The sequence below is a fragment of the Condylura cristata genome, unplaced genomic scaffold (assembly GCF_000260355.1).
Source record: "Condylura cristata isolate star-nosed mole 26May11 unplaced genomic scaffold, ConCri1.0 scaffold00027, whole genome shotgun sequence".
NCBI classification, from domain to species: Eukaryota; Metazoa; Chordata; class Mammalia; order Eulipotyphla; family Talpidae; genus Condylura; species Condylura cristata.
Genome location: NW_004567128.1, coordinates 8945718 through 8972305, shown reverse-complemented (window position 1 = coordinate 8972305; position 26588 = coordinate 8945718). Strand labels below are relative to the sequence as shown.

Sequence of the window (26588 nt, the reverse complement as noted above, 5' to 3'; positions counted from 1 at the left end):
AAAAAATGATGAAATCTTGTCACTTGTGACAACATGGATGAACTACAGGGGGTTATATAAAGCAAAATAAGTCACAAGGAGAAAGACAAATATATTTTTACTCATGCACAATATAAAGAAACAAAACAATAGACAAAACTAAACCAAACAAACCTTAGACATCTGTAGAACTGAGCTACTAGAGGGAGGGGTGTCCCAATGGACCATGGTGGGGCACTATAGGTGCCTTGGTGGTGCAGTGTGGACTGCTTTAAGGAGTTGTGACCCATCCTCTGAGTTAGACACAGTGTTGTCTCAACGAAACATTATCTCAATGAAAAATAATACAACTTTTAAAAAGTAGATTAGACTTTAAGTGGGGAATAACAAAAACTGTTGGAAAAAAATTCTGATCTGCATCATCAATTATCAGTAAATTTTAGTACTTAATTTCAAGGCTAGCCATGTTTTGAGTCAAATTACCTTTTGTAAATATTCTACCAAGAGAATGAACATGCTACACACATAGGCTTTCATAGTTGAAATGTTCTCACTGAGCACAGAGGCACCTCTTCATTAGAGTCAAGGATTCAAATGGTTGAAATACTATCTAAGTGACAGGAGAGATCTGGGTCCTCCTCAGAAGCATCCAGTGCATGTAAAATGTTAAATGTTTTAAAAATGCTAACATAAATTAGCACTTAGCATTAATATAAAAGTGGAGAAGTAGACAAGGGCGTGCAAATATTATTTTGTTAAAAACAGCTCATTTTTAAGTTAAATTACTACAAATTAAAGCCATGTATACGTTTATTTTAATTTTATTTTATTTGGATAACCCCTCAGGTGTCACCACCACAGTGCACCAGCCACCAAATGACCCATCTTCTGTCCACCCTGCTTCCCTTTGTTCTCACCCCTCCTCTGCATCCCCACCCCTCTTTGGTGCTTCAGTTCTGTGGTCAGCTTTTAAGGGTTAGTTTTTAAGTTTGTTAAAGCAGCTATTTTTTTTTACATCTTAGTAAATCATGTCTTGACAATTTTATCACAATATGGAAGAAAGCACAAAACACAATGATTAAGACCATGAATTGAAGACTTTCCTGGGAAATAAAATGACATCTTATAGTAACTTTATTATAATTCCTTTCACATATCTTCCTTTTTTGGGATTATATTAGTCGATGAGGCTACTAAGAAAGGTAGAGAGGAAAATTTTAAGAAGCACCAAAGTTAATTTCTCAGGATTTTACTGATGAACAGTGTTGGAGGGTTATTTTCTTCTCTCAGTGATGAATTCAAGACCATTCATTACACAAAAAACCCAGTTCTTTTCTTTTCAAAATAAATCAATGATATGTATGATTATTACATTTTTGTTTGAAGTGCTTCCCCCACCCCCAGTCAGTGTATAGCTCTTACAAAATATTCTAGAGGTTAAGTGAAGAATTAATGGAGGATTAGAACATAAAGCAAGGATGTAACTTTGTATTTGTTGTCTATGGTCTTGACTAACATAGAAAATAAATTGGTTTGACATGACGTGTTACTTATGAAACAATGCTAGTTTGTTATACATATACTTTGTTGTTTTAATTATTTGCTCTGATGTCTCCAATCGTTAAGGCAATCAATGCAGAAGTTTAAGTCATTTCTACTTTAACAAGACTGGACTTAACAATTGACATTTTCTTTTCCCAGGGATCTATTTCCTGCATAATTGCTGGCAAATTGTTTTACAGTGACACCAGTAATTCTGTAAGGAGCCTAGATTATATAACACCATGCAATGATCTTTCCACTTAGTACTTATTTCTTTAGATTTTACCACAAACAAGATTTATATAGAAAATGGCTTTTCTGCAGGACAAAAATAAGAAGACATTCAACATGTCGACTGTTAGGACAGTCCTCAACTTAAGAATAAAGGTTTTTCCAAATGCTTATCTATAAAATAGCTACTTGGAATATAAAACACAAAGAAATTTATCACTACTATATGGACCTTTAAGAGGAGCAGGTAAAATCTATTTTCACATTTGTCATCAAATATTACTTTCACTGGGAAGTTGTAAGCAAACAAAGGTTCATTGTATAAATATATTTGGGGAGGGCCCTCCCTGGTGGCGCAGCGGGTTAAAGCACAGCACTAAGAAGCTAAAGCCACTTCCGCATGAGTTTGATTCCCGCCTGCCCGGGAGGTGACCACATGGCGTGGCAGACCTCTCCTGACCTGCCCACTGCTCCCCTCAGCAGTGTACTTCGTGGATCTGCCTGTTCTGCACCCCACTCTGTCTCTGGTGAATCCTCTCACCCTCTGCATCTCTGACGTGTACCCCAGTTCTGTACTAATAAATAAATAAATCTTAAAAAAAAATATTTGGGGAACAATAAGTTAACCCCAATTCAGTAATTTGTTTAAACTTTAGTAAGCTAATGTTCAGTTATTAATCTCCAAAGGGGGAATAAAATATGCAGAGGTTCCCAATCTTTTTTAACCCCAGAATCTTTCTTTCACAAAGCCTGTCAGAACTAGTAAGCTAAAGAACATATTTAGAAAAATGTTGTATTACTTAAGCCACCCTGTGATTTGAAAGCGTACACTAACCACACTACTTAAATTTTACTAACTGCCATTTATTAGGTTCCCCCCTTACCCCCACAGGGGAAGACCATTCTAAATTGAACCAAGGACAATGGGTACCCGCCTGTTCCAGGAAGTCATGCTTTTAGGTTTCGCATTGTAGGGCTAGGTAAGTAGGTGATTCCAGACACACACAATCTTCAACTACTGACCAGAATATGTGCTAAGTGTGAATACATATAGGGCAATAGCTTCCCAGATTCTTTGGGTAAAAAGAAGCAGGTCCCTTGTTGTTATTTTTAAGCTTGGAGTTTGGTTTTCTAAGCACATATAACCTGCTTTTATCGATCAGTGGATTCTTCTTAAATTACCTAGGGTTTTGCAACAGCAGCACTCTTGACACTGCAGACCAGATGGCTCCTTACTGCTGGGAGCTGTCCTGTGCTCTTCATGACATTTTGCAGTCTACTGAGCCCTACCCTCTCAAGGTACACCAACTAAACTGTCCCCATTGTCAAAATCCAGGGTGGTGGGGTACTTACCCCAGTTGAGAATGAGTCGATTATTTCAATTCCTGGCCTTCCCATTTTGTATTTAAGGGAAGCCTAATTTCATCTACTTCCTATCTTTTTTATTTACTAATATATTCAAACAATTTCTTCCCTCTGAGATTACATCAGCTTTGCTGATCTCGCTTTCTAGTTTTACCATTTGTCCACATATTAATACTCTGGGAATTATTATATAAATTTTCTCTTCTTAATCTCAGTGTTTTACCCATTACCTAGTTACTTCAATTTTTTCAAGGTGACCTTTTCTTGTCAGGTTTCACTGCTTTCATATTCTCCAACTATTTTACATATTATTATTCTCTACCCTCTTTTTAAAAAGTAATCTTCAACTTTAAAAATGTGTGTTATCTGAATTATTTTCCAGATTCTGATGTTGTGACGTTACAACTGGGCCATTCTGCCCAGCTTATAAGTTATTGATTTCCATAATCCAATTAAAAAAAACAAACAAACCTGGATCACAGTAGTATCAAATGTCATTAGCTATTTGAATGTTCTTCCTTCTATTTTTACAAAGTGAAGCAAACCAAAAGACACGAACAAACATTAGTCATTTCTTTTAACTGCCATGACTTAAATAGCTGATTATTGGGTAGGTAGGTAGAGAAAACAAGCCAACAAAAACCTTCTAGTCCTCAATGAAATCCCTCCACAGTAGAGGGGGAAGTGTTAATTCATCAGCACTTGCCAATCACTGGGAAATTTTGATTTATGAGCAGCAATAATTTCTTATAACATTTAGGCACTATTTCTTGTGCACCTTCTATGAAGCAAGAAAAGTGTTAAGTATTTGACATTATCTTCTATGAAGCAAGAAAAGTGTTAAGTATTTGACTTTATCTCATTCAGTCCTCATAAAAACACTATGAATAGTATTACTATACCGTTATACAGATAGGGAAACAAAAGCATACTGGTTAAGCTGCAAGTTTAAGGTCAATCAATCACTGAAGGTCAAGCTGTTATACCATTAGACCTGCAAAGTCAGGCTCTGCTATTTCTATCAGTAAAATTACACCAATCAAGGGACTATTGTCTATGCCTATGCCAAAATACTGAACTACTTTTCCATCAACTACAAGACTTGTTAACACAATAACTTTGATGTTCAAATTTATTTTGTTTAGCTAACTAACATGTAATTTTAATGAAATTTATTAAATAAATCCAAAGGAATCAGCATTCCTTTGAGTATAGTATAGCCTCCGCACGTCCACAATTTTGATTCACTAGTTTCTATTTGTATGGTTAGTTCTGCTTTGGAATTGGTACATTTTACTTGAACACAGAAATTTCCTGTATCAGAGTTCCAGTTTTTTTTTTTTTGGGGGGGTCTAGCATAACTGATGAATGGAATTTTTAATCATTGGAAAGGGCCCTCCCTTGTGATGCAACGGTTTAAAGGACAACACTATGAAGCAATCCGCAGCCAATGCAGCATGCTTTCAATTCCAGCAGGCCAGGGAGGTGACCTACATGGCGCAGAAGACCTCTCCTGTCCCACCCACTGGTCCCCTCAGCAGTGTATTTCAGTCAATCTGCCTGTTCTGCTCCCTACTCTGTATTTGGTGAATCCTCTCACCTCCACATTTCTGGCCTGTCCCCCAGTTCTTCTATTCATATATAAATAAATCTTAAAAAAAAAAAAAAAGTCATTGTCTACAGGCCCTTCATCACTTGCTGTTTATGCAGATCAAAGGTTTTCTCCAGTCCTAACTATTCAAGTGGCAATGCTGAGGTACAAAGTTACAGAAATTAATTTTCCTCACCATACAGTGTGGACAAGTAACATTTTGAGGAACATTTCTGCACCCATTCATGTGCTTTTGTGAAGTTTCGGATTTTCAGTGAGAAAAGATTTGGACTCCTTCAGACCATTACTGTTCTGTGATATTAAAATGCTCTCCTATTCCTATAAAATCTGACTGCTCAGGACTACAAAGGGACTAAGCCAGCTGCGTCTACTCCGTAGCAGTTGTCTACATGAACAGATGTACAATGATGGAAAAACAAGGGCAAGGAGCCTCTGAACAGCAACTGATACCATCTGATTTGACCTTTGTGTTTGAAGCATGAGTAGATGGGACAAAGGGTTAACGTGATCAAATGCTACCCCTTTCCCCATTTCCTTTCACATTAAAATGTCTTCATTCACAAAAGCTGAACTGTTTATTCACAGCACTTATTCTAAGAATTTTAAGAGGCTGATACTAGTGTTATTTACATGTTAAGATCTTTAAACATTTATTCCCCCCCCAAGCTTTATTGAGGTATAATGGATAAAACTGTACATATTTATAGTGTGCAATATATAGTGATACCTTGATATTGTGCACACTGTGAAACAATTACAACAATCCAGCTATTTAACATCCATCAACCTACAGAGTTACTTACCCATTTTATTGGTGGTGAGAAACCCCAAGATCTATTCTCTTAACAACATTAACATTTCAATGTAAGAATGACAACAGTGAAAATAAATTCCTAAGGGGCACTTTCTGGGTGATTCACAATGTACTGTCATTAATTCTCACAGTAAGTATTTGAGGCAGATATTATTACCTTCATTTCATGAATGAGAAAACTGAGGCCCACAGTCACATTTCCAAAGTCACATTGGAGCGATTACATGGGCGGAATATTACCAAGTGTGGCTGCTGCCTTAGCCAAGGCAAGCAACCACTAATCCGGTTTATTTCCCCTACTGTATCTGTTTTCAGAAATTATTCCTTTCTATTTTTGTAGGAAAGTAAAAACCTATTTTATGTTCTCTGCATTACAAAGGACAAAGCACATCATTGCTCATTTAACCCCTCAATGTAGCCATCTTTTACTAAGACCTGTCAAGGCCATGCCTATGTACATGCATGTTTATTGTAGTGTCAGGAAATAGAAAGTAACATGTAAAAGAACACACAAAATCATACTTAGTTCTGCTTGCCTGAAATCAAATGCTGGAATTTGGAAGGAGTAACACATTTTTTGGAAACTGCTTTCCTATAATTTGGCAAATTATTTTCATCACATTTAGTTATTAGTACCATTGGTAGAGTCAGCAAATATCCATGGGTACTTAACTACATTTTAACCACTGATTAGTTGGATAAGTTATATAAGACCTTTCCAGAAAATCAGGGTTCTATGAATGTTATCTATCTCACAAGGTTGTTGAGAGATTGGAAGTGTTAATAATGCCTCTTCAAAGGTCAGAGCAATGCTTGGTATCCAGAGACAGACCAGCACAACAGGTTCTGTTTATTTATTTTCAGGAAGGGCCATTCACTGTCTATTCATGCTGTACTTGTCTAATAACTTAGGGTAAATAACTGAACTGCTTTTGGCTCACTCTAAGGAACAACTAGTGGGTCTGTGAACCTGGGTTAAACTTTATTTCTTTGTTTCTTTGTCACTGTGATTTTCCTAACTACTTTTATCCTATATCTAATTTTAAAATATGAATATACTAAGAGAATACAACAAGTACATACATATTTTCACCAACAGCACATGGTAAGAACAAGCACATACTAAGAACTGTATGTTTCTCCTTTGCTCCTCAAAATCCTATCTAGAATATTATAATTTTAACCATAAACTCTCTTTGAGAAAACAGGCAATCTGGAAAGTTAATAGAGTAATGCTGGTTGAGTTCACATACTTTAAGATAAGGGTATTTGTGACTAATTAAATTGAGCACTATAAGGCCAATGAACTTATACTGTGCATTTTTAGGTACTGTACAAAAGGAAATGCTTACAAGTTAAATAACTGTCATTTCCAGAAAATATCAAATGTGATTTTTTTTTTGGTAATCACAAAACAGGATGATATACTTTCATTATCATTATTTTTAAGCCCAAGAGGAAGTTGTCACACTTTGGGGGGAGGGGTCCATGTCATAGGACCACTTCCTAGGTTAAATAAAGAAGTCACTCACGACTGCTTATGAAGTTTTAAAGTACTGGGGCCATGTGGATATGGCCTGTGACCTTTGTATGAATCTTCAGCTATCAGACTTGAATCTGAGATGGTGCCAGATGTTTGTTGTGGATAACTAACATTCTGCAACCCTGAATAAAGACAATCTGTTACCTAAAATCTCAGTATCACTGTCATTTCTATTTATGTGACTCTTGAGGCATACTGTAGGGCTTTGGCTTCAGTGCTTTGTCACAACTTCCTATTTATCTAAAGTGACAGCAATGTATATGTTTATTTGTTCCTACCCTTTGGTCTGAGTTAGGACTGCTTTCCAGGGAGGATTTAGGATTTAGTCACCTTGGCTGCCTTCCATACACAAAAAATACTGGCTGATGTGTTAAGCAATGAATTTATCTTGGGGAAAATTGTGACAAATCTGTGAACTTTCCATGCAGTTTTTAAAAAGTAATTTTAAAAAGTTAAATACACTAAACTACTAGTTACCTGAAACAGCCTTCAGTTTGTGCCAGGAGATATCTACAGGTATCTCCACTGAAAGTTCAGATGAATATTTCAGGTTCAAAAATCAGGATCAAAGGTTTGAAACCGAACTTTAAAACATCCTTGTATCTCTTTTAAACATATATACATTTATTTTCTCCTTAGTTTTTTTTTGTAAAATAAATAAAATGCCTATAGGATTTCTAAATTTTCCAAAATTGTTTCATTGGGAAAAATGATTTGTGAAACATGATGGCATTACGTATTTTAAACTCCAGTCTGAAGAGACCACCAATTCATACTCATTCAAGAATCTGGTAAACATATTTTCTATAAAGCTATCATCAACAACTTTATGGACTAAAATTTTCCCTTAAACATTCTAATTTACATCAATATAAGTAGAAAATAGCCAGAAAATTCTAGAACATAAAGCAAGGAAGTGTTTATAAAGATTGCTACTTACCCCGTAGTAATAGGGGTAAGTACTTAATAGGGGTAAGTAGTAATAGCCAGTCTTATAGAAGTACTTATAGAAGAAATAAATACAAATAAAAAATCTTCCATAATGTGCTGAAACAGAAAGGATAACAGAGAAGGCAGGCATCGGTACTACAGAGGTTCACTAGATAATGGGAGAAAAGTCAAGGTGCAAAGGCCTCAAACTATTATGCTAACAAACATCATTTATTCTTATTTAAAAAGCACATGTGAAGAGAAAAACAAAATGAATAAGTATGGTTCCTATTCTCTAGGATCACTTTAGGAAAAACTTATCACACCTGATTCTTATAAAAGAACTGTAAGGAAATAGGTACTTGATGACTAAACTTTGGGGAGCACAAGAGGCAGGCATATGGCCATGATAGACAAGGGGGAAGGTGAAAAGGGAAAGTCAGAAACAACATTTCCTAGGTCTAGTTTCCAGGGATCAAGTATGCACCAGTCAGCAGGGACCCTTCCTTCCCCTTTATATAAGCTTTTCATTGAAAACAATTAGTTTGAAAACTGGAAAGGGAGGGACACAGACATCCAATGAAATCCATTCACTCTTGCAGTAAGATCGTAGGGTTTACTACTTTAAGCAACTTATCTGCAAATCTTTCAGATACACTTCATCAGTTTTAAGTATCTGTGACTATGTCACTTTCTTGGTCATCCTTGGAAAAACACACGTCGAAGATAAATATGTCTGGAACATGGCTAACTCTAGGCCCATCTTCAAGTATGGTATATTCATCCTATTTAAAATTCACTTCTATTTAAATTTTAGTTTCTTAAAAATACAAAAGTTAAGACGACACCTTTCCTAGAAAAATATCTAAAGATATTTTTAATACCTTAAGAATAAAAGAGATAATAGGCCAATTATGAGTGGCATATTGGTAGAAATATTCCATGTAGGATTAGTTATTTTAAATTAGTCAAGTTGACAGTAAGTGTTCATTTTTGGAAAAAGGGAAAAATAAATCCTGAATTATTCCAATGTGGCAACATCTGACATACAAAAATTACATCTACTTCTGAAGGTTTTCATAAATCACTGCATGGGCTAAAAATGCTCCTACTGTTTTTGCTTATCTTTGGAAGAGCTAGAATTTTTCACGTCATGTCTCATGTTGTTGAAATTCTATTTAGAAGCACACAACAGACATATATCAATCATAAAGATTCAAAAGCTATGAGGAAAGAAATTGAGATTTCAATACCAGATATATGCTTTTACAACAACGAAAGAGAAGAACTCTTACCGTAAGTCGGGGTGCTTTCTCGTCTTCCTTGACTACTTGATCTTCCTTTTTCATATTCATAGCAATATAAGACAGTATCTTCCTCAACAATATTAAATCTCTTTCGATATTCTTGGTCCAGAAACGAATTTGGTGATTCAGATCCCTTATGCACAGGCTTGCCCACCATATGTCCTCTAAGGTCTTCACAAGGAAGGTTTCCTTTCTCATCCCTATAAAAAAGGGTGGACAGAGCAAAGGAGAGGATGTAGGAAGCGTCAGGATTGTAAAATAAAATGGAAAAATGGGTCTAAGTATCTTCTGATCTTGGGTCTTGCCTAATGGCCCAATAGGTTAAAGGTCAGCACTGCAAAGCTGGCTGCAGCCCAGTTCTATTTTCTGCCAGGGAGCTGACCCACATATAGCACAGCAGATCTCTCCTGTCTCACCCACTGCTCCCCTCAGCAGTGTACTTTGTCAATCTGCCTGTTCTGCTCCCCATTCTGTCTCTGGTGACCCACATATAGCACAGCAGATCTCTCCTGTCTCACCCACTGCTCCCCTCAGCAGTGTACTTTGTCAATCTGCCTGTTCTGCTCCCCATTTTGTCTCTGGTGAAGCCTCTCACTCCCTGCACCTCTGGCGTGTACCCCAGTTCTGTATGCATCATATAAATAAATCTTTAAAAACAAAAAAATCAAAGTATCTTCTGATCTTTCCAAGTTTTCTTTGAAATGTGCAGGTCAATTTCTAAGTATTCCTATTTTGCAGGGAACAAACGTGGTGTTCAGTAAAAATGTACTTAAATGATTTGCCTAAAAGTCAATAGCTAAAAAATGACAGAGCTAGATGAGGGGCAGGGACCCTCCTATGCCTGCTCTAGTCCATTTACTGTACTGTTACCCAAGAAAATCATCCTAACCACATAAATAGTTCAAGAGAATCGTCATAATGTTAATATTATAGCTTTCTTCTACTAGTTTATCTAATTGATTTATGGTAATATTTGCAGTGCTTAAACAAAAAAGAAAGGTTTAAGAACTACCACCCCTGTAAGAGCACTATAGCCTTAAGAACCAAATTAGCACAAAATAAACATACCATGAAAATTTCAAAATACATATTGTTGATTTCAATTAAACATTCAAGAAAAGAATTACTATCAGTATTTAAGCTCTATTTAGCTTATCTAATAGTAAAAAGACATATTCAGAGAATTCATTCTAAATGCACAGATCAAAATTTCATTACACATCAGCAACGTTTCTTGTGGAGAGAGCGTAGATAAAGTTAACGTGAACTTTTAAGAATGGGATCTAAGATGATAGCAAGTTGGTTGTTTCTTCTGTACGATTCTAAACAGAACGATTGCTTGAACTCCTGAAACTTACTGAAAACAGAGGTGATTGGGCCCATTTTTACTGGTATTTTGGTAGAACTATTCTATTTAGGCTTGGATAACTTGTTAACTTCCTAAAATATTTCATTGAGTAGCTATGAAATTTTTGTTAGGACATGAATGTAAATGTTTCTTTCCTTGAGGATCACTAAATTTATTTCTTCTTGGTATTTAACTGCTTCCAGTTCTACCCTAAACACAGTGCCATGTATATTATCAAACCAGATAAAATTTAATTTAGATTAAGTGCAGTGCAAAGACTGAAGTTTTAAACAAACTTAACTATAACAAGGCAAATTTTTTTGAATTGACATGTTATAAAATGGTGATGAAGTTATACATTTAATGTCAATTACAAAATGAGTTTTAATCCAGCAAAACCACTATACTACAGAGTGTCTGTATTTGTATACAAATGTTTAGATTAGTTTTGTTCAAGTGAAAGAGAATCATACGCTAGTATTTGAAATATGTAGAAAGCAGTAAATCATATTCAAGATGAACTTCATCAACAAGTTACTTTATGCATTTAATTCATCACAAGGTGAGGCTGGCATTGGCTCCTTCATTTAACAAAAAAAAATAAAAAAAATTAAAAAAAATTGGGCCCTCCTTGGTGGCGCAGCGGGTTAAAGCGCAGCACAAAGATGCCTAAGGCCACTTCCGCATGAGTTCAACTCCCTGCCTGCCCCAGAGGAGATCCGCATGGCGTGGCAGACCTCCCTGACTGACCCGCCAGCTGCTCCCCTCAGCAGTGTACTTCGTCGATCAGCCTGTTCTGTACCCCACTCTGTCTCTGGTGAATCCTCTCACCCTCTGCATCTCTGGCCTGTACCTCAGTTCTGTATGAATAAATAAATAAATCTTAAAAAAAATTATTGCTTATTACCAAATTGTGACTATATAGTAGTTCTTAGGGGATATGAAAAGAATAACTGTAAAATTAAGGCAGAACTTTAATTTTAGTTAGCTAACAAGTTTTCCTGAAAAAACTTCCTGGTACTTTTGGTTACTGTCAGCTTTATAGCAAAAAGAAATTTGGCACTAGCGTTAGCTTAGGAACAGCCTTAAGGAATGCATGGCACCAATCATAATGGGCAGACCTGAGACCTGTAACATGAATGTTTCATGCGGCTGAGATCAGAGGATGACCCCATCTAAGTTAATTCACCATGCTTGATTTATATGGACATATCACGTGTGTCTATAATCATATGGCAGAAAACTGGAAGGGCAGGTATTGCTTTCTTTATAATGACATGAGAATACCAATAAGAGTTACTAAACATGTTTATACAGCATGCATTCAAATTAGGTTGAAATATAAAAGTATAAAGCAAGAGCAAACTTGGCTGTAGCATGAATACATGTAATGTGTACAGAATGTGTGTTTATGTATGTATACACATTATGAGTCCTTGAAGAACTCAATGTATTTTTTCTGCTGTAAAGAATTTTAAAAACTTTTCCTAATGTCATTAACTTATATAATTAATGTATACTTTTTTTTTCCAAAAGGGCTTAAGGGAATAGATAGTAAGTTAGAGCATAGCTTTTTTAGTGGACTTTGTATTCAAGAGACCATAGTAAAACTAGTAAGAAAAATTAGCATTTAAATGTCATAGTTGTGCAAAGTTCTACAAATTGATTTTTATGATAGCAAAAGTAATTTGGTTACGTATACAAATGCACCATCTACCACCATAATGAAGCTATATATAAAATGATGGACATCATATATATATAGTCTCAAGTATATAATCACTCAAGATATTTAAGAGAACTCATTTAACATACATGAGTGTTTTTTCTTTGAGAAAAAGAAGGTACTTTTGCAACCATTTTATTTTTCCTCTGGAATAAATGTGCTCAAATAATTTTTTAAAATTCCACTTAATTTAACAACTAACCCTACCATTCTTAAAGTTTTGGTCATTTCTAAGATGAGGAAGTTTTTATTACTTATGATTCAAATTAAACATAATTTATGTCTGTTCATATAACACCAAGATGTCAAACCTACGTTTATATATATATATTTTTAAAGATTTATTTATTTATGCATACAGTACTGGAGAACAGGCCAGAGGTGCAGGGACGGTGAGAGAGGATTCATCAGAGACAGATGGAAGGCAAACAGGCTGATTGACAAAGTACACTGCTGAGGGGAGCAGCGGGTGGTTCAGGAAAGGTCTGCTGTGCCATGTGGGTCACCTCTGGGGTGGGGATAGAACTCATGCAGAAGTGGCTTTAGCTTCTTAGTGCTGTGCATTAACCCGCTGCACCACCAGAGAGGGCCCCATTTATATTTTTTTAAGCGGAAAAAAGAAATGTACAGATGTGTTAAATTAGGTAAGCTAACTTGTTCTCAAAATGGAAAAAGGTGTCAAGTCTGTATCTATAAAAAGAATGACAATTGTAAAATATTTTTATGTCCTTAACTTGGAACCAAATGAGAAAATGCAGGTAACTTAATCAAGGCTGGGGTTCAAAGTGACTTTGATACATATGGATTATGCTGATGGTGCTATATCAAACAATTGTGTGACCGGGTAACCAATAATTTCACTCAACTTCAGTCTGTTAATTACATTAAAAAGCAATTCAAGTGAGATAATAAGCATGAATTATGAATTTTACTGAAAAGTATAGAGCTTACAGTTTCTGTAAAATATTGATATAAGCACCACAACATTGATACTTGAATTCTCGAGAAGTTGTAAACAGAACGCTAAGGCTTCTTATTGACATTCATCTAGTGCTTTAGTCATATGTGCAACATACTCAGGGGACACAAATGGACCAGTTCACTCTTTAGTCTGGTGAAGTGCATTCACAGTATTTTCTGTTTAGGAAAATTTTTATAGTCAGTTCCTCCCTACCCAAGAGAAAAGGAAAGAAAAAGAAAAAAACTGCAGAGATTTGATGGAAGAGTCTTATGTATATGTAATCCTCTGAAAAGGTCTCTTAAATAATAATTTCTATGAAATAATCTTTCTAACTAAAATGAAAACAAGCCAAAAAAAGAGCCACTTCCTATTTGAAAAGCATATGCTAATATTGTTCCTCATGCAAGAGTATTCGGAAATTCTGACACCATCTTAATAGAATTCAAGTGTAACTATGATTAGGGTATCAGACAGATTTAGATCTACTGGCAAAATTGAACATCACACTATAAATTATATATTAGAAAGATTTATGAAACATCAGCTTAGTAAATTCTATCTTCTCATAAACCAAATTCCACAGCTAGGTTTAATTTCCAAAAATAACAATTACAATGTTTATAAAACTGAGATAGTTTAGTTACTAGAAGACAACATGGTATTTGCAGACAGCAGGCTGTCATGTAGCACTTAGATGTGAAATGCCAGTACCATAATATCTAATATACTGAAACAGTAGATGTAATAAACTAAACAATGAAGATTAATTAAAACAAGGAGTGTCAGTTCTTTCATTTACTGAAGAAATTGAATATTAAGAATGAGACCTTAAAAATAAAGAGACCTTAAGATACTGTTTTTGAGTGATTGCACAACTAATTTGTTGTAAACGGAATCAAATTCTTTGTGATTTGTATTAATTATCTCCTTGGAGTGCTGGACCTTTTCCATAATTTTTCTATTTTACAAGGCTGGAGACTCAGAATGCTTTTGGACAGAATGCATTACGGCACAGTGTTGTATTCTTCCACACCTGCCAGGAATTTCAAATAGGAAATCTGGAAATGAAATGGAAATAATAGCCTCAAGAAATCTAGAAAATAGGCTGCAAGGGCAATTCATTCTCTTGCAAACTCTACTTTCTGAAAGAAACATTAATGAATTAATCATGTAGAAATTCTATATACAAGAGTATTATGGGAAAAATATATTTCCTCATCATGCACACTTAAGAAGGGACAAGTGTTATCTATCAATTTTTTTTGAAAGAGGTATGAAGTGATTTGAAGAAACCTGAGATTTCTGGGGGCTTCGTAGGCAAAAAGCCTCACTTATTAAAGTTATTCTAATTATTACTTAACATCACTTTGCTAGTGTATAACAGGCATACTGACTACATAATTATTTGAGGTGTTTATTTCACAGTTTGCATGCAGTTGTGTTAGTCTTCAGACAGAAACTGCCTAGAACAACAAGACGGAAGTTCTATACCTGGGAATGTACGGCTCTGCAGGAGGAGGGGGGATGTAGAGATCCTGGAGGGCAGAGCTGTCTCTTTTGGTGGGAGTACTGATGGTGCTGGAAGGCGTGGCAACGCTGCTTGTGGGACTTCTAGGTATAAGAGGCTGGTTAAAATGAAAAAGAAAATACATACGCACACAAACAACACACAAAACAACAACAATAACACATAGTTATCATTTTTAAGTGATCTATTTCTGCAAAGTTTTTTTTTTTTTTTTTACTTTGGCTGAAATCAAGAAGCAAGTTATTTAAATACATGGCTCTTTCTTTGAATTTCCAAAAACATGTAATTTATTACTTGAGTTTTCAATTTAGCTCCCAACTCACTTTAGTCTGTGGTATAACCACGTAAAAGCTATTTATACAGTAATTTTACCATGTAGTGTTTCCTAACGGAAGATTTATCACACAGTCAGAAACTTATTTAAATTAAATTTGCTTTGTTAGAATCCCACCTTTAAAAGAAAGATAATAAAGAACAACTTATAAAGAAATATATTTCAGATCTTTTCCCAAGAGAAGACACAGCATGCTCTTAAGTTACAAATTCTGAGGAAAGGTTACAAAAGTGATGTAGCAAAGGCCAATACGAGAGAATATTTTCTAGGAAAACGCACATTTTTCATAAATATTAACATAACTATTTGTCTTCTCAAAGTCATTTTATGGTACATCTTCAAAAGTATGGTGATTAGTGTGACACAATCATTTCACCTTTCAACCTTTCAAAGGCACACACATATATCATTGCCTGAAATAATCTTCAGTGGCATATCTACAGATCTCACATTTGTGCCTGTATTAAGTAGTAAAAGTCAAGAAAGTGTATCTATCAAATTAAGTGACACACCCTGATGCATTAGGAGCACTCTCAAAGCTGAGCTCCACAGCACTTGAAAATGATCTTGTGGCTTAAAAATTATTCTAATGTGAAAAGAAAATCCATATATTTTCATGCTTATTTTACAGCTCGTATTCATTACCTACACATACAATGACATTAGAAAATAGGGATTTTAGAGCAATCGCAAACACAAAAATAACGATCACAAAATAAACTGTATCTTCACATGACAAGATGTTGCCATTTCAGTGGGTATGCAAACACTGTCGCATATCTATATAGATCCATGGTTCTATTACTTTAACACTTATTGCTGGACAGTCCAAAAATGGCACATTACAACTATTTAAATTGTGACAATACTATTATACAGATAAACAAAATTTGTTCAAAAAGCCAAGCATGAGGTACAATGTACAATGCAGTCACTGGGGTAGGCTACACAGTTTGTGACTCAGTTCATGGTTTTTGACCTTCCTTATTACACAGCTCACCTTAATATCTTGAAATGACACATCCTACCAAAATGAATGTTAAGGTTTAACCTATGAGATAGAATTTAGAGAGAGAACTTGATAATTTATTTTCAGACTCTACAATATCCCATGTCATATGATGTCAAAAATGCCAGAAATTTTATATGCTTAAGAATTTTAAGATATAGTGAAATCTGTGCAGTACAGACTATATTTAACTAGGCTGCTTTGGAATTTAAATTATGTGTCTCTTACAAACAAAAATCTTGGCCATGGGAAATTCGTATATTACATAGGTAATCAGGAGTCACCTATACATATAAACACCACGAAGCCAGAGGGAATGCAAAATTGTATTCTTTCTAGGGATATACCATATGCCTTTATGACACATCTTTAAATGACAGGTTCTTTAGATGAAGTAGTTAAACGATTCTCTCTCTACAGTCACTGTAATGTGGCTCTCTTTGATTGCTTTTGTTTTTCAGGACATCTTGGTATTAAAGACAGATGACATTAAAAAATAATTCTGACCAAACTTTCACTATAGAAAGGTAAAGAAAAGATTCATTATACAGTATGTTACTTCCCAATCTTTTCTAACAGATGCATTAAGGGAACATTTTATATTCAGTATGCTTTTAAAATGCTGTCATATAGCTCTTATTTTAAAATCTCCTAATCCTACAAGTGAACTGAAAAACAAGTTCTAAAAATATAAGCATTTAAAAGGTATTCTCACTTAGGTTTTTATATTCTTTCCTCTCTTTTAGGGTCCCTATTTCTGTTTTGAAGATTTCTGTCCATTTATTTTACCATAAATAGGACTAAAAGTAAGTTTTCTTCATTAGGACATAACCCTGCATGCCCCAAACAAAGAGGAAGGACTGAAAAAAGGCACTGGAGTGGTCTACAGTTAGAAATGTATCATAAGTACACCCTTTTATTAGAGTGTGGTGTTAAGTACCAAACATTTTATTCTGCCTGGACAAATACGAGGTATGTATTGCTTTGGGTCCTTGGTCTTTCCCCTTTTAGGCAATTTAACTAATAGCTTTGTCAACTCCCTTCAAATTTCTATTTTCTCTAGGTCTCTAATCTCAACAAGGCATTGCTATTAAATTATTATCAATCAATAAGTTAATATGATCAGTTAAATAAGCAAATTCTTAGAAGACTTTTATATATATATTTCAAAGAACAGGGTTGATTGTGCCAACTGGTTAGCAAGAAATTTTTAGTTAAAACAATAATTCAGCTGGTTGGAAAAAAAAAAGTTCTTTCAGAAAACAAAAGAAATTAATCTTGTTGCTTAACTCAACTGGCTACTTATTTTATTAACTGGTAAATTACAGAAAATATGTCAACTAGTTTACCACGCAGATATCATCTGACTAACTAGTATGCCTTATATCAAGAAACCATATTAAATATTCAATATGTTCAGGTAATGTTCAAGCTAAAAATAGACATTAAGCAATGGAAATATAAGATGTAATAAATACAAGCTTCATGTGAGAAAATGAAAATTTCTAATCAATCGAAAAGGAAATTTTTGTAATAATTTAAAATTATAATCTCTTATAAACTTTTTCCGAATGTGGATGAGAATTAAAAGAGCACAAAATTAAATGATCAAAAATTGCAAAGTACATTAAAGAACATTAAAAGATAGGCAAAATATGACTAAATCAGGCACAGAATAAGTGATGCTATTCGCTTAAGTTACCAGCAAGACATCCCTAGTTGTAACAAGTGCCATTAAAATGACACCTACCAACAGTAATCACATTTAATTGTGAGAAAATAGCAAAAAAGTAGCAAATACAGCTTCCCCTCAATCCAATAAAGGAGTTCATTTTACATTAAATTTAAATTTTAGTCGGTTTTTTTTCCGGAGGAAAAATCTTACTATTTGAGCATAATACCCAGAGGATAGCTTTTCCTACATTGGTACAACTTACTTTCAATTATTTGTTCACAACATAGTATGAGAAAAGCATACCGTACCAGAGGTACAATAACGAATATCCAAATTAAGGAAAAAAGGGGCTTTTCTTTTCTTTTTTTTAATCATGTTGTCATTTTGATTTTTCCTCTCATATTGATAAAATTTGCATAGGAAGATCTTTGTGTGAATGAGCATGATTAACACTTAACGGATAAAATCCATTTTAAGTATGCATTTTGTTATTCAAACAAGCATATCAAAATGGGCCTAAGTGACATACAGCTCTCTTTCAACAGATTCAGTGAGATGTAACAGAGAAGACATATTCGTGTTTATGTTATTAATTACTCTTTTAAAATATGTATATATGAATTTCTGGGCGAACTGACTTTCATCTCTTAAAATATTGAAATTCTAAATAAAATCATCATATATTAACTCTTCAAATATATGTTAATAACCCTAGGTCGAATTAATGATAACTTATTGCTCTTAACAGGATTCAGAAATCTACTAGGTAAAATGTGTACCTACATTTTTCATAGCACTTGTTTGAATTATATACTTCCAAATTGTATGCCACAATGTAGTATGGCACAAATGTTCCTCTGAATCATTTGGCAATAATATCTTACACTCAGAAAAGTTGTGATTATTGTAAAATAAAAGTTTCAGCTTTTATAAAAGATCAGTGAAGTCTCATTTTAAATCCTCTGATGGCCAGGGTCTTTCCTTTGTGTCTCCAATTCTAACATCTCTAAGGTAACTGAGCACTTCTGGAAGGTTACCACTTCTGAAACCTCAATGGGCTTAAAGATTTCAGAGAAAAGAACTTCTACATTTGAGGTCTTACTTGAAACATTTTACATTTTAGTAACTTTTGGAATGCTTATTTTAATTTAGTTGTGCCTCTGTCTAGTAAGTGAACTAGCTTTTACAGAATTATAGAAAATCTTGAATAAAACCAGTGACATAACGACAATCCCAACATTAAAAATTAAAACAGTGCATTACGTTGCTATATGTAAAATTCACTGATATAAAGATCACAAAGAACTTGCTTTGCCTTCTTGGGGTGGGGGGGAGAATAACCATTGAAAAATTAATGATTACATCAAGTATAAAACCTGGCCATTTATTTTATTCACTCTTGGGAATAAGCACAGACTCAAAAGGATCAAAATATTCCATTATTCTAGCACAAAACATTTACACAAATCCTTAGTTCAAACACATTTTCATTATAATTCCCAACACAAGTATCAGAATATTATTTTGTTAGCAACTCCTTTCTTAATCTCTAAACAAATATTCCAGAAAAACTATATCTGGAATTGGGGAAGCTTAACATTGTATACAATCTTTTAAGTTTCTTGACCATGTAATGAATGTGAGATGTAATTCAGAAAATTACTGGGTATACTTTTTCCTGGATAAGCTTTTCTTAAGTAGTAAATTATTTGAAAACAAGCTAAGCAAGAGAAACACATGTATTCAAAATCTCACTCTGTTCTTTTCCATAGCTTTTTCTAGAATCCAAATTTATAAATACAAGCTTGAGTCTCCTTTTTGTATAAGCATGTAATCTTTCCTTTCCTATTGGACTACAAAGAAAGCAAACAATTTTTTCTGGTCACGGATTTGATCAAGAAACCATATCTGTACATGTTAAAAATGCAGACATATGTGCATTAAAATATGTATGTAGTTACACAATATACGACTAATGTAGACTTCAGAGTCATAGTACAAAACAGGTTTTCCCCACGGAGTCATCAAATCTTCTACACTGTACTGAAAACCCTACTATTGTATTCAATCTTGTGTTGTCCAGTTTTATAGGCACAGTTAATACTGCAATATTAAAACTAGACTTCCAATTTTGTCAAGTTACCAAACATCATTTTTGGAATACTAACTAAAGAAAGATGAAAAACTAAAGAATAAAGAAACTAAATACAACTGTTGCATTTTAGGTGTGATTATCTGTCATCAGTGTTAACATTTTGAAAGCATCTGGCTGAAAAACACAAATGTGATTTAGATCCTTTAATTAATTTGCTTAAAACATTGGTGAACAAAAATTTGAAGTGACAATCGCTTGCAGCTATTTAATAATTTAAGCATGGAAAACACATAATTGTTTCTGCCTCTCAGTAAACACAATTACATTTTTAGTAAAATTTTTCTCTTTTTAGTATACTATCTAATACTAGTTATTTAACTCTTCAAAGCATGCTTTTAAAACAAAACTCTGAGAAACATAGCAACTTTGTGTTAATGGGTTTTTTAATTACTCCAAGCCAAAATTATGAAATTGAAAAAAGTTTTTGTAATAATTAGTTTTCTATTTTTACAGAATGACTTGAACCATTCATATCTGTATATATTTGAAAAGTAGCATGAGGAGTGTTCTTTAGCTTTTATACCAGTTTAGAGACAAAATTTACTGTTGTGACTATTTTCTTTCCATTTCTTTTTTTGCTCAGTCATTTAAACATCCTGTAAAAATTTTATCAAGGCAATACTACACAATAAAATTTAATGCGAAAAGCACAAAACCACACAACAAACTATCACACTGATAAAAGAGATTTATGGATTAGAATTCAGGTTAGGAACACAGCTCTAATGATACAGCTTGATGTCATTTCATATAAGAATGCCTTTAATGAAACTTTTATCAATATGCTGAATTCTTACATTGACTTTTCTTTTGTGATCATTCCTGAGATGCCTCTTACCATTAAAAAAATAATAATAAAAAATAAAGCTGGATTTTAAAATAGTTTTAAAATTGCTGATTTCCAGTGACGTCAATCAACATTCCTGTCAGGGTCCAGCTAATTCTCCCTCACATCTCTTGTAGAAGAAAATGCCACCACTCAACGACTGTGATCTATGCAGACTTATTTAAAACCATAACATCTTAAAATATACCTTGAAGTTCCCTAGGATTTTTTCCATAGTATTGGTAGAGCTTGACCATAAGCAATCACCATGCTTACCAAAATCCAGGTGCTACTAAGGATTTTTCAGAACACTTCACAGGAAGCAGGGAATACCTGCTTTGCTTTCTTAGGATGAAAGATTGTATTTCAGATAAAACATCTACACTATTTATAAATGGGTGTAGAGGACAACCAAAATCAATTCCAGTTTAAATCTCTATGTAGTATTTGACTAAGGTATCTAAATTTTCAGTTGAATTGCAAAACGTTTGAGAAATCAGGAATCTAGCAAAAGAGCTGCCAAATTTCATGAAATGTACTAATGGAATTGCTCTGTGCGCATGAGGTTGAATTGTATGCTTTTGTTTATTTGGCTATAATTTCATGGCTGATTTTCAAAAGAAAATCCAAATCAGAGCTCTTCAGTAAAGTTGATTAATAATAGAATTTACTAACTTTTAGAAATATGATTGGAAATAAAACTTGTGCTTTCATTAACAAGTGATATTCCTTAACAATCTTCTACCTTATGGTACATAAAATTATGCTTTATTTGTGTAGCTACAGATTTTTTCCTTGTTAGTTTTAAAAAAAATTATTCCCTATATTAGGGTAAAGTTGGCCTTTTGCTTTTAGCTGCACGTATGTTTTTCTTTTAGATGCACGTAGATGTCTTCTCCACTATGTAAACTTTGCCATATTTGATCTGAAAATTCTAGTAGGTAAATTAAGCTTAATATAGTATAAGAAAAGGATGAAATAGATACACTGCAGTAAAGAAACGTCATAACTTGTTTCTTTTTACAGCCTGTTTTAAATACACTATTGGTATGCCCTATGAAAAGACACAACCTAATGTTTAATTCATTATATCTGAGCACTGAAGATTCATAATCTGGTGTATTAGTGGGCATTTTAGTGCCAACATAGCTGCACACATACCAGAAACAAGAATACAGTAAGAATGGCGCTGTGTCTATACAGAGGACGGTCACTCAATTAAGTACATATGTTTCACATATGAAGTCCTTAAGCATCAGGAAAAATATATGGCTTTAGGCAAAGTCAATAAAGAATCAAAACTGCCTTTAAGACCAGCTCATTCCATGATTTCTTTCGACTCCCCCCCCCCCGGAGGCATTTGACCTTCAATCTGCAGCTCCTGGTACCCTCAAGTTTTGACCATTATTGGTTGTATCAAAATATACATTCTATAAAAATTCTGACAGTTTCCAGATATGCTTCTAGCACAGGCCACAGATATAAGATTAAAAACAAACAAAACAAACCTAATAATGGTATACTTTTTGGTTTTCAAAATAGATTTTGGGGAGATTTGGTGGTGGTGGTGAAACGGACTATTAAAGGCCTTATCCATTGTCCTTATTCCTAAGACCTTGTTTTGCCAGGAAGAAGAATTTAATTAATACTAATATTCCTCCCTATGCTCTTTAAAAAGTCAGCAACTGAGAATTTTCACAGAAGTTTAAAGTATATCATTTCCCTCATCCCAAATTCCCTGTATTGTTGTTTTCCACTAGTGGTTGAATTTGGACAATACATTTTAGGTGGACAAAATTCAGTTGAAATGTGAATTTATAAAAATGTTGATGGGTATAATCACTTATGTAAATGCTGAGTTTATTTTTTCCTAATTTTAACATAATGAACAAGTAACTTTAAAAATATAATCAGACTAAGTGAATAGACACTGTGAAATAAGTGTAATTAGTAAAGTGATGAGGTACATTTCTTGGCATTTAGGAATATACCTAGAAACAGTACCTTAAAAACTATTATCATTATATTATAATGAAGGGATGATATGAGGTAATTTAAAAAATTAAAGTCTTTGTTCTCTAGCCTTAAATACACATACCAAATCAATGTGTATCAAAAAGGAATTGTTGGACTTCTAATTATCTCAGCATTTTATATAAAAGTGATTTTGAACGATACTGCCATTATCTTAATCCTCCACTTTGGTTTGTGCTTGGGGAAACAAATTATCAGTTTATTTTCCAGAGATATTCTCTCAAACAGACTTCATGGATCAACAAATACTAGTGTTCTTTGGCATTCAAACTGAAATATAAGACCCAGTTGTTAAATTTAATTATACTTATATAGGGAAGAAAACCTAGTAGCTGAAAGGGTCTCTTCTTCATAGTTCCCACTTCTGAGACTTTGAAGAAGGATCTGGGGGGGGGAGATTTGTCAATAAAAAAAACTACAGAGTAGAACTACAAAGCAACTTGTAGTGCAGTGAGAAAAATAAAATGAAGTGATAGGAAAGTCTGAACTGTTAATCTATGACTCAATGAGTCAAACACTGAACTCTAGTGATCATCAAAATTTTTTGATAATATACACTGCAAGTCAAATGTACTTGGACATATTTATACATATATTCATTTGAAAAATAGAATCATGAAAATTTTAAAGACCTTAATGTTACAACATTTTATATATTTTTATGTTATTTAAGTATAACATCAAATTTCAGGCCAATAGTAATAAAGTCTCACAGAATGAAAAATTATTATAATCTATATGGTCATTTACATGTAAAGCAAAATTTGCTTCTTAGGAAAATAACCTAGAAGTGTTATATTACTACTATAGAACCTAACAATTTACATAGTGAGAACAGTTGCATTTTCACGTTGCTTTTCTTTTTAGTCTCAACAACTGGTAATGTTCTATTTCAATGGGCAATTTAAATGTTTAAAAATTAGATTTCTAGAAAGGTAATAATTCTATTTTAAAAATGTGAGCTGCAGTTTATTCTATGATGTGTGTAAAGATTATATACTGACTGAAGTGAAATATATTGCCTCCTTTCCTCTCATCAATCAGAATCACGTTTTTAATAACTTCCTAGATAACTCTGTTCCTTAATGAAAATAACTTATCTTTATCCAGAGTATATTTTGGAATAATGTTTCCACTTAAGAATAATGCAGAAAGTATGACAAAATAATTTCTCTGTTCCTGCCACCTTACAAGTTAGAAAAGAGAAAAACGACCAGTCAGGAGGAATGTACTAGAAACATTTTAATTAGTACTTAAAATTTACTTTAACTACTGTTTATAAATAACTATTATTACTTTATGACCTTATTTAAAAGAATTCTATAAACTACCATTTAGTTTCTTCAGGAAGTATATGGGGATAAAACTTTTAAACAGAAGGTTGTATCCACAAATGAAATCTCTCATTTTCATTTCTACTCATACTTTGATTTGAAAGAACTTGTTGATGATTTTAATATTGCTTTAATGTTTACAGATTAAAACAGAATTTACTGTTTGGGTTATAGTTATAGTAACTTTCAGATTTCATCACAATTAAGCCTACTAGGATAAGCTGTGAAGAGATCATTTCACAAACAAATTTTCAAAAGCATACAAGGTTAATCCATATGCTGCTGAGATGAGGCACAATAAAGAAGCATTACTGAGATAATCTATGGCTAAAATGATGGTGTATGACTTATGATTAAGCTTCATTACCTGCAGAGCAAGGGGCTTCCATCTCATATTTTTCAGTAAAGCTGGTGCTGAGGTAAGCATGCTCTGAGGTCGCTTTTTCAAAGTTAAGATAACACCACTCGGGTCCTCTCGTAGTGCATTCACCAAATTTTTCAACTGCCACCCCACCTGGTAACCAGCAAAATCATTACAATAAAATTGAGGTACAGTATTCAAAGATTTAATGTTCTCCCCCTTTAATAAGATTAGTAAAAAAAGAAGAAAAATCACATCATTGGTGTACCATCCTATCAATTTTCAGGAGATATACTCAAGAAAGAAAATTTATCTTTGATTTGGTTAACCATGTCATTGTATTAGAGTCCACATCATTATAACATAATGGACATTTACCGTGTCAAAGCAGAGACTTAAAACATTATTCTACCAGTGGAGTAATTTAGAATTTAAAGAAATTATGTCATTGTTAAGCTGCACAATATGTCAATCTCATTTTGGTTACAAGCACAAATTAAAAATCTGCAAGGCTAAAAACAAGGATTTGGCATTCCGGAACTTGTAAACTATGCCACATGCTTTCTCATCACCATCTTTTAAAGATACACAGTACAAGCATCTCTAAATAAGACTGACACACTACCAATAGCTGGCACTCACTCACCAAGGCAACATTCTGATGCCTGAAAGACAGCATCAATAAAATAAACTTTTTACCATACTATAAAGACAGAATAAGAAAATGACAATGTAATGCTGTTCCAATGCAGTAGCCATTGGAAACCTGTTCTAAACGACCTTTCTTACAAACTTCAAAGTATAATTTCCTAAATTTAATGAAGCCATTCTATTTGAAAGTCATCTCAAAACATATTGTATAATTAAACCAAAGTACTTGATAAATATCCTTAAACTGTTATCCAGTGTTATATTACTTCATTCATCATCCTTTTAAAAATCTTTTTGAACGAAGAATAGTTTTTGTTAGTTTGCATGTTTAAGAGAAGTTATGTAGCTATAAGGTGACTGAAATCCTACAATTATGCTTTAAAGAAATACATTTAAAATATTTATTATTCAAGGTTTAAAAATACATTTTACATTCCAAAGAGAACCAATTATACCGACTACTGAGTTGAGATTTCCCAGGATGTGTTATGTAAATACACTGCATCAAAATCTACCATGGACTGCAAGCAGTATTTAGCAAGTGGTCTGAATGGTGATTTAGTTTCTTCCTAGGCATCGAAGTGAAAGGGAACAGGTGCCTTCAGTCCCCTATTCATCATGTTTTTGCCTGGATGATAATGCTCAAATTAGAAAAATAAGCACTTTCACCAGAAGAATCACAGCTCCCCAGATACTACGATGCAGAGATACTCTAGGTGTAGTCACTAGGATAATGGGAGACTTTCGTTCATATAATGAATGATTATTATTTAAATTACAACCTTTACTGTAGATGAACTGACTGATGGTAGAGCAGACAAAAAAAAAAAAAAAAGCAAAAAAACCCACAAAAAACCGAGATGTCATAATGCTTAAAACCTCAGGTTTCTCAGATACAAATCAAAATGGTCATTATGATACTTGCTGAACACCAGTAAGAGGCTGCCGGTTTAAAAAAAAAAAAAAATCACAGTAACAGAACTCACCAAATGTCTCCCATCATATATAAGTGAAGGTTATTATGTGCCCAAAAGTATATTACATTGATCCTAATTCTTCTGATAGCTAAGTGGTTCCCCGCAACCATTTCTATAAGCCAAAAAGTCAAAGCAAAATGAGTTCAAATCCAAGTATTCATTTTGCTTGCCAAAAAAAAAAAAACAAAAAACAACAACAACAACAACAAAAAAACCCAGCACAACTTTTAAGTTGCAGATTTGGGGGAGAAAACATGCTGCTTATACAAAATTTATGAACAACTTTTTAATGATAACCACATTTTATTATTTATTAAGTAATTGTCAATCATACTGAAGCTATCAC

At 33.7% G+C, this 26588-nt stretch overlaps 1 protein-coding gene across 1 annotated transcript in view; it reads right to left on the bottom strand.

Moving 5' to 3' along the window:
* CNKSR2 (connector enhancer of kinase suppressor of Ras 2) overlaps positions 1-26588 on the bottom strand; it is a 207601-nt gene that overhangs the window by 83949 nt on the left and 97064 nt on the right. Inside the window, exons 9-11 of the mRNA XM_004690082.1 lie at positions 24621-24767; positions 14850-14983; positions 9312-9523 (exon numbers count right to left, since the gene is read on the bottom strand). Coding sequence (XP_004690139.1) covers positions 9312-9523; positions 14850-14983; positions 24621-24767 — 493 coding nt within the window. The remainder of the gene's footprint in view (positions 1-9311; positions 9524-14849; positions 14984-24620; positions 24768-26588) is intronic.